This window comes from Macaca thibetana, unplaced genomic scaffold, assembly GCF_024542745.1.
Source record: "Macaca thibetana thibetana isolate TM-01 unplaced genomic scaffold, ASM2454274v1 unplaced_scaffolds362, whole genome shotgun sequence".
In the NCBI taxonomy this organism is placed as follows: domain Eukaryota; kingdom Metazoa; phylum Chordata; class Mammalia; order Primates; family Cercopithecidae; genus Macaca; species Macaca thibetana.
In genome coordinates this window covers 1-9,542 of record NW_026089151.1, presented here as the reverse complement: position 1 = coordinate 9,542, position 9,542 = coordinate 1, and the positions used below count along the sequence as shown (strand labels likewise).

The 9,542-nt window shown below is 51.1% G+C and overlaps 1 protein-coding gene across 1 annotated transcript; it reads left to right on the top strand.

Moving 5' to 3' along the window:
- Positions 1-133: 133 nt before the first annotated feature.
- On the top strand, positions 134-6,538 carry LOC126947445 (radial spoke head 10 homolog B-like; the record flags this gene model as incomplete). The annotated part of the gene is made up of 4 exons (XM_050778089.1): positions 134-218; positions 1,021-1,164; positions 4,364-4,492; positions 6,445-6,538. Coding segments are annotated over exons 1-4 (433 nt in total), but the record flags the coding sequence as incomplete, so codon positions are not given.
- Positions 6,539-9,542: the final 3,004 nt, after the last annotated feature.

Here is a 9,542-nt window from a genome sequence, read left to right as displayed (position 1 = left end):
AAAGATATTAATTTCTGGTACACTTTCTTAATTATTGTATTGACATAAATTGACATTAAAATATGTAGCTATTTACAATTATAGGCAGTTATGGTTTGATTTCCTTTTTTACAGGACTTTAAAATGAAAATAAAGAATTAGCAGCTATATTTATGGAGGTCATAGCAGAGGATAATCCTTTCATATATGATGGAACTGACAGCAGCTTTGAACCTGAGGTTTGTAAAGAGCCGTCACAAACGGTACAGATCCAATTCAGGCTGTTGGTTTTGCCATGGATACCAAGAACAAAGAACCAAGATTTTTTTTCTTTTTTTCATTAGCCTTTTCGTTTACACTTTTTTTTTTTTTTTGAGACGGAGTCTTGCTCTGTCGCCCAGGCTGGAGTGCAGTGGCACAATCTCGGCTCACTGCAGGCTCTGCCTCCCGGGTTCACGCCATTCTCCTGCCTCAGCCTCCCGAGTAGCTGGGACTACAGGTGCCGCCACCACTCCTGGCTAATTTTTTCTTTTTTTTGGTATTTTTTTTAGTAGAGATGGAGTTTCACCATGTTAGCCAGGGTGGTCTCGATTTCCCGACCTCGTGATCCGCCTGCCTTGGCCTCCCAAAGTGCTGGGATTACAGGCGTAAGCCACCACACCGGGCCTTCAGCGGATTTTTTAAAAACAATTTTTTGTACAGAATGGGTCTCACTGTGTTGCCCAGGCTGGTCTCAAACTACTGGGCTCAAACGATCCTCCTGCCTCAGCCTCCTAACGTGCTGAGATTACAGATGTGAGCCACTGTGACCAATCTAAGAACCAAGATTTGATTGAAAGCAGTCTGAACACAAGTACAGAATATATGTGTGTGTGTGTCTGTGTGCGTGTCTGTGCATGTGTGTGTCTGTGTGCACGTGTCTGCATGTCTGTGTGCAAACGTGTGCATATTCAGATGTCAGGAAATAATGAACGCCAGTCTATCAATGCTCTGTCTCCAGGTGTGTCCGAATGATGGAAACTGTGTTTTCTTTTATTTCAGCTGGTTTTCCTGGAATTCTTTGAAGCTCTCTTAAGCTTTGCATTCATCTGTGTTACTGACCAAATGACTAAATCCTATGCGAATGTTCCAACTGATGATGTGTCTGGAAATAAACCGGAAACTATTTATACAATACTAAATCAGGTAACACAATGTCTTAGAATTAGGTAATCTTAGAATTACAGAGCAAGGAGGGCTGGGCACGGTGGCTCACGCCTGTAATCCCAGCACTTTGGGAGGCCGAGGCGGGCAGATCACGAGGTCAGGAGATCGAGACCATCCTGGCTAACACGGTGAAACCCCGTCTCTACTAAAAATAGAAAAAAATTAGCTGGGCGTGGTGGCGGGCGCCTGTAGTCCTAGCTACTCGGGAGGCTGAGGCAGGAGAATGGCGTGAACCCGGGAGGCGGAGCTTGCAGTGAGCTGAGATCGCACCGCTGTACTCCAGCCTGGGCGACAGAGTGAGACTCTATCTCAAAAAAAAGACAGAGCAAGGAATGACTTTATTCTGGAATGGTTAAACCATCATCAAAACTATCTTGGTTTTACTAACCCTTCCAGAAAGTAATTTAAGAAGTCTTTCCTTTTCCTTTTGAAATTTTGTTTTATGTATTTTGAGACAGGGATTCCCTCTGTCATCCAGGCTTGAGTGCAGTGGTGCAGTCACGGCTCACGGCAGCCTTGACCCCCTGAGCTCACACGCTCCTCCCATCTTAGCCTCCTGAGTAGCCAGGACTACAGGCTTGTGCCACCACACCTAGCTAATTTTTTTTTTTTTTGAGATAGAGTCTCACTCTGTTGCCCAGGCTGGAGTGCAGTGGCACAATCTCAGGTCACTGCCACCATTGCCTCCTGGATTCAAATGATTCTTATGCCTCAGCCTCCCAAGTAGCCGGGATTACAGGCATGTGCCACCACACCTGGCTAATTCTTTATATTTTAGTAGAGACCGGGTTTTGCCATGTTGACCAGGCTGGTCTCGAACTCCTGACCTCAGTTGATCCACCCGCCTTGGCCTCCTAAAGTGCTAGGATTACAGGCCTGAGCCACTGTGTCTGGCCTTTTTGTATTTTTTTGTAGAGATGGGGTTTTGCCATGTTGCCCAGGCTGGTCTCAAACTCCTGAGCTCAAGTGATCCTCCTGCCTCAGTGTCCCAAAGTGCTGGGATTACAGGTATGAGCCACCGTGCCCGGCCAACATGTCTTTTTCACATTTTGGAAGTGTGTACAGATTTTTTTTAAGTTTGGGAAAATGAGTTTCCTGGCCGTGACCCAGAAAGTGGACTCCTAGCCACAGCAGATTTCATAATGAAGGTCACAGTGCATACCGACATGCTGGGGGGGCCACTAGACCACACATGAGAAAATCATAGGTATTGTCGGGCGTGGTGGCTCACGCCTGTAATCCCAGCACTTTGGGACGCTGAGGCCAGCAGATCATGAGGTCAGGAGATCGAGACCATCCTGGCTAACATGGTGAAACCCGGTCTCTAATTAAAAAATAAAAAAAAAATTAGCCGGGCATGGTGGCAGGTGACTGTAGTCCCAGCTACTCGGGAGGCTGAGGCAGGAGAATGGCGTGAACCTGGGAGATGGAGCTTGCAGTGAGCCAAGATCGCGCCACTGCACTCCAGCCTGGACGATAGAGCGAGACTCCATCTCAAAAGGAAATCAGAGATATTTTACTAGGAGATGTTTTGTTACATGGATCCGGTGTTTCTAAGAGTGGACAGGCCTGCTCAAGAGCAGATCTGTCGGGGAACAGTTCCTGAGTGTGCGTGGGATGCTAAACAGGTCCCCAGGGCTTGCTCACAAGGATGGACACCCCGGCCAGGCGCGGTGGCTCACGCGTGTAATCTCAGCACTTTGGGAGGTCAAGGTGGGCGGATCACTTGAGGTCAGGAATTCGAGACCAGCCTGGCCAACCGTGGTGAAACGCCGTCTCACTCAAAGTACACTGGAACCTGAACGTTCATGTCAGGGTCCAAGGCAATCACTGCTCCCTTTTGACCAACAGTTTGGGAGAGTGATTTAGAGATCATAGAGGCTCAGCTTCAAACTTACTAAAGCTGATCCTTCTTGCTCAGCTCACGGTAGCTTCGCACACTCCGGTCATGTGGGGAGGCAGAGGTAGAATTTTGTCCCACAGAGGAAAGTGTGCTGTGCAGAGGGACAGCAAGCTCCAGAGACGGGCAGAAGGCTGTCCCTGAGCTGTCAGCTGAGTGCGCGCACGTGTGAGGGAACAGCTGGGACCTAAGGGAAGGGCCGCCGGGAAGAAGGGGAGGAAGCTCAAGCACTCACACAGGGCTGGGAGTAGTTTGCATTCCCGGTCGCCAGCGTGGAGGAGCCTTCACGTCCACGACGGGCGTCGGGCTGGGTACCTAGAAGTTCACTGTGTGTGGGTGTGGGTGTGAGTAGGGGTGTGTGTGTGGGGGTGTGTGTGGGGGTGTGAGGGTGTGTGTGGATGTGGGAATGTTGGGGTGTGTGTGGGGTGGGACTGTGTGGGGGGGTGTGGGTGTGTGGGGGGGTGTGTGAGTAGGTGTGTGTGGGGGTGTGGGTGTGTGTGGGTGTGTGTGGGGGTGTGGGTGTGTGTGGGGGGGGGGGGTGTGGGTGTGTGTGGGGGGGTGTAGGTGTGTGTGGGGGTGTGGGTGTGTGTGGATGTGTGTGTGGGGGGGGTGGGTATGTGTGGGTGTGTGGGGGGGTGTAGTGTGGGTGTGTGTAGATGGGTGTGGGGGGGTGTTTGTGTGTGTGTGATTTCGAGACAAAATCTTGCTCTGTTGCCCAGGCTCGAGTGCAGTGGCATAATCTTGGCTCACTGAAGGCTCTGCCTCCTGGGTTCAAGTGATTCTCCTGCCTCGGCCTCCCAAGCAGCTGGGATTACAGGTGCGCACTGCCAAACCCGGCCAATCTTTGTATTTTTAGTAAAGACAGGGTTTCACCATATTGGCCAGCCTGGTCTCACACTCCTGGCCTCAAGTGATCCACCCGCCTCATTCTCTGAAACTTCTGGGATTACAGGCATGAGCCAACGTGCCTGGCCTGTTATTTATTTCTTTAGAGATGGGGTCTCACTATGTTGCCCAGGCTGGTCTCAAACTCCTGGGCTCAGGTGATCCGCCCACCTTGGCCTCCCAAAGTGCCAAGATTACAGGCGTGAGCCACTGTGCCTGATTCTGTTCACTGTCTTGACTGAGGCGAAACACATCCAAGGGTACACTTCGTGTGTAGTTCATTGTAAATCAGTTACACCGCATTAACATAATGGGTGTGTGTGCACATGTGTGTGCCTGTGTGGATCTCTGTGGAAACCAGAAGCCCTCTGACGCGTGTTTGTTCTTGCGTAGGACGCCCAGAGCAAGAGTCCCAGCGCGGTCCTGAGCCACCAATCGGATGCTGCTCACTCTGACAGTGCCAGGTCATCTTCCAGCAAGTTAGAGCTCTGGCCTGATGTTAACAAAATAAGGAAATCAGAGGTTTGTCTTGGCAACTAACCGTGTAGAGACCCGGTACCGAGTGCCCGCTCTGTGAAGAGCTCTTTACCATGCGCTGGGGGCCTGGCACCGAACAGAAACGCACGCCCTCATGGACACTACGTTCCAGTGCGGAGGGGACACGGCAATGAGGAGGGGACACGGCAGGGAGGAGGGGCACGGCAGGGGGAGGGGCACGGCAGGGGGGGAGGGGGCACGGCAGGGGGGAGGGGGCACGGCAGGGGGGAGGGGGCACGGCAGCGGGGAGGGGGCATGGCAGGGAGGAGGGGACACAGCAGCAGGTGAACAGCGCTAATAGCATTTTTGGGTGTTTACCTGGTGCTGAGCTGTCCCCAGGGACCAGCTCAGCGTCCCGATGACCTTCAGGTACTGCAGTTCTCTCTAGGAGGGAAGCCAGGCCCAGGAAGGTTAAATAACTTGGCCACAGCTGCATTAGCAGTAAGTTGTGGAGCGGGTGTTTGTGCCCAGGCAGTTTGACTCCAGAATTAGCACCGGTTACCGCAAGCGCTGCTTCTTCCCACTTATGAGGTCTAAGTGACAGGAAGGGCGTCTGACCGGGGTGGGGCCCTGGCGTTTATTCTGGGTGAGGTGGGATGGGATGGGACAGCGTCTGAGCAGAGGCGTCAGGAGGCTCTGTGGCTTCACTGTTGAGAAACCAGCGAGGAAGCTCTTGGAACCATCACGGTGGGAAGTGATGGTGATGGGACTAAGGTGGGCTGAGGTCTGAGGTGTTTTGAAGGCTGCGGGGGTTGAGAGGGAAGGAGAAGGCAAAGATGAGTCCACAATGTTTTGGCTGAGCATTGGAAGAATAGAGTGGCCATTTAAGATGATGTGGAAGACGGAGGCAGGGGGCTGAGTTTGGGGAGCAAAATTAAGTGGTTGATTTTGGACAAGTTAAGCTTAAGGTGCCTGAATTGAGGCCCAAGTAGCACAGCCAGAGGCAAGACTGGAGTTCAAGTGCAAACTCCAGCTGGAGGTGGAAAAGTGGGCGTCAGGGCCGGCGCAGTGGCTCACGCCTGTAATCCCAGCACCTTGGGAGAGGTGGGTGGGTCACTTGAGGTCAGGAGTTTGAGACCAGCCTGGCCAACATGGTGAAACCCTGTCTCTACTAAAAAATACAAAAATTAGCCAGGCCTGGTGGCAGGTGCCTGTAATCCCAGCTATTCAGGAGGGTGAGGCAGGAGAATTGCTTGAACCCGGGAGGCAGAGGTGGCAGTGAGCTGAGATCCTGCCAGTGCACTCCAGCCTGGGCAACAGAGCGAGATTCTGTCTCAAAAAATATAATAATAATTAAAGCCATTAATATATGAATCTATGGTTAACTTTTATACAATAAATACTGTGCCAACAGACCCAGGGGACATTTTCAAGTTTTTGGGGTTTTTATTTTGTTTTTTTTGAGAGCCTTTCAGTAATACAATAATTCTGTTATTCATTTCCTTAATAGTATAAATATTTTATTCAGGTTAAAAATAGTCAAATTGGCTGGGTGTGTGGCTCACACCTGTAATCCCAGCACTTTGGGAGGCCGAGGTGGGCAGGTCGCCTGAGGTCAGGAGTTTGAGACCAGCCTGGCCAATATGGTGAAACCCTGTCTCTACTAAAAATACAAAAATTAGCCAGGTGTGGTGGCGCATGCCTGTAGTCCCAGCTACCCAGGGAAGCTGAGGCAGGAGAATCGCTGGAACCCGAGAGGTGGAGGCTGCAGTGAGCCGAGATCGCTCCATTGCGCTCCAGCCTGGGCAACAGAGTGAAACTCTGTCTCCAAAAAAAAAAAAAAAAAAAAAAAAAAAAAACAACCAAATGAAAGGCAAATTAGCTCAAGGAGAACAGCCTCATTAATAATTTTCTAATTATAGTGTAAACAAGTAGTTTTAAGCCCACAATGATGTAAAAGTAACATTTTGCTTCATGATTTTTTTTAAATGTAAAAGCCCAAGATCAAGAAGTCTCTAAGTGATGAAAGAGTCTCCAAAATGAATTTTCAATCTACTGGAAAAGGGGTCAGCTTTTTTTCATCTGAGAGCGGTGAGTGTTTCAATGATAGAACCTTAATATTTACAAACTGTTGCTTATGAATTACATAATGTCTAGACAGTTTTACAACCATCATTTTTAAATTTTTATTTTCCTAGAGGCAGAGTCTCGCTATGTTGTCCAGGCTGGTCTTGAACTCCTGGGCTCAAGCGATCCTCCCACCTGGGCCTCTCGAGTAGCTGGGATTACAAGTAGGCGTCACCACACCCAGCACAACTGTCTTTTTAAACAATGAGGCTGGTATAGCTGCTTCCATTTCTCCTCCCTGGTTTGGAGTTCAAGTTCAAGGCGTGACCTTGCGGTGCTGACTCAGTCTGTGAGGGCAGAGGCGGGGATGGGACAGCTGGGCCTCCCCTGGGCCCCGCACGCCCATCTCAGAGTCTGCTGCTGTTGACTGTATTGTTTCTTCCAGGCGACTTTTCTCTCTCCAGGGTCTCATTCTCTGAGTTTTAAAGGTGCTCAAATTAAAACCAACAAACAATCCTTATTCACTTCCTCATCCTCCTCTTTCATTATGTTTTCCTTTATCCTGGGAAGATGGCTCTCGAGGCCTCTCTCTCTGCTGACTGCGCTTCCTCCCTTCTGGTTTGACTCCTCAGCCCTGTCTGCGTGAACTTCCAACCTCACGCCTCTCCTTTCCTCAGGGTCATCCAATGATGATCAATGTCATGGGAATTTTCTGCTGTCACTTTGCTGGCCTTGCCAGTTGCATGTGGCCTTGTTTCCATGATTAAACAAGCCCTGGTGTTTCCCCCTTTTTTCTTTTTTTTTTGGAGACAAGGTCTTACTTTGTCACCCGGATGGGAGTGCAGTGGTGCCATCATAGCTCACTGCAACCTCTGCCTCCTGGGTTCGAGCAATTCTCCTGCCTCAGCCTCGCCAGTAGCTGGGATTACAGGCACCTGTCACTGTGCCTTGTATTTTTAGTAGAGAAGGGGTTTCATCATGTTGGCCAGGGTGGTCTTGAACTCCTAACCTCAAGTGATCTGCCCACCTCGGCCTCCCAAAGTGCTGAGATTACAGTTGTGAGCCCAACCATGCCTGGCCTTTTTTTTTTTTTAAAGAGGTGAGGTCTTGCTATGTTGCCCAGGCTGGTCTTGCACTCCTGGATCCAAGAACTCCTGGGTCTGAACGCCTCGGCCTCCCAAAGTGCTGAGGTTACAGGTAGGAGCCCAACCGCGCCTGGCCTTTTTTTTTTTTTTTTTTTTTGTTTAAAGAGATGGGGTCTTGCTGTGTTGCCCAGGCTGGTCTTGAACTCCTGGGCCCAAGCGATCCACCCGCTTTGGTGTCCCAAAGCCCTGGGATTACAGGTGTGAGCCACCGTGCCTGGCCTTCCCCCTTTTCTGACGGTGTCTCTCTCTGGCCGGCCACCCACTCAGTGGTGAACTTTTAAAGGCTCCATCCCAGGCCCTTGTCCTCTCCGAGGCCTTCCCTGTGTATCGGCACTACAGTGCCTGTCATTTCCCGTCACTCCTCCTCTAATGGAGCGTTCCCATCGGCACACATGTGCTCCATATGCCCAGTTAGGAAAATCTCTTCTCTCAGCTGGGCGCCATGGCTCAGGCCTGTAATCCCAGCACTTTGGGAGGCCGAGGCGGGTGGATCCCGAGGTCAGGAGTTCGAGACCAGCACGGCCAACATAGTGAAACCCCATCTCTACTAAAAATAAAAAAACTAGCTGGGTGTGGTGGTGCTCGCCTGTAGTCCCAGGTACTCAGGGCTGAGGTGGGAGAACTGCTTGAACCCGAGGCAGAGGTTGCAGTGAGCTGAGACCACGCCACTCCCCTCCAGCCTGGGCAACAGAGTGAGCTGAGACCATGCCGCTGCCCTCCAGCCTGGGCAACAGAGTGAGCCGAGACCACGCCAGTGCACTCCAGCCTGGGCGACAGAGTGAGCTGAGACCACACCACTGCCCTCCAGCCTGGGCAACAGAGTGAGACTCCGTCTCAAAAAAAAAAAAAAAAAAAAAGAAAAGGAAAATCTCTTCCCTCACCTTCCCCTCTAGATCCCACTTTCCTTCCCTGCTAACCTTTGCTGATGCATCTTAGGGAGCTGTATACATGTAACACCTTCTCCAGGACCTCTCCTGTGTCTTCTTAGCTTGCTCCACGTGGCACTGCCCTCCCCAGGCCACTGAAGGCCCCTCTTCATCAGCAGTGCCTCCATGTTGCCACCCCCAGGAATCCTGCCCGTCACTTGAACCGATCTCTCCATAGTCAGGAAAACCGTCAGCTTCTTGAAACACTCTTCGCGTTCGGCCTCTGCGACCCCTCGATGTCCTTGGTTTCTTCTCCGTCTGGTGCGAGTCTGGGTTGTGTCATTTTTCTCCTGCAGAGCTCGGCATCCCAGCAGAGACAGGGCGTTCCTGCAGTGCCGTAACAAGATGCACAGTTCCTGGAACAGAACTAGAACTGGAAGTGGAACCCCACCTAATGTGCTTTCCCGTTGATCTGATTATCTCTAGTTCCAGCTCCCAACTGGATTTTGCCTGGATCTCTCTGGTCATTCCTTAAGTCTGGTGTGCCATTCACCAGGCCTGTGGCTCCTGCCCTGTCTCTCTGTCAAGGACCCCCTTGACCCACGTGGCATCTCTTCCAGTACCATTTCATCTGATTGTTGCATGTGGCAGCCGTGACTTACTGTCCTCCAGCTTGTAGGTGTCTAGTTGAGAGTTCATGAATGAACATAAGACAATGTTGCCGCCAGGTGCAGTGGCTCACAGCTGTAAGCCCAGAACTCTGGGAGGCCACGGCAGGAGGATCACTTGTGCCCCAGGAGTCTGAGACCAGCCTGGGGCAACATAGCAAAGCCCCTGTCTCTACAAAAAAAAAGCAAAATTCACCAGGTACGGTGGCACACTCCTGTAGTCCCAGCAGCTTGGGAGCCTGAGGCAGGATTGACTCAGGAGCTTGAGGCTGCAGTGAGCCATGATTGCACCACTGCACTCCAGCCTGGGTGCCAGAGCGAGACCCTGTCTCCAAGCGAAAAAAAGGAA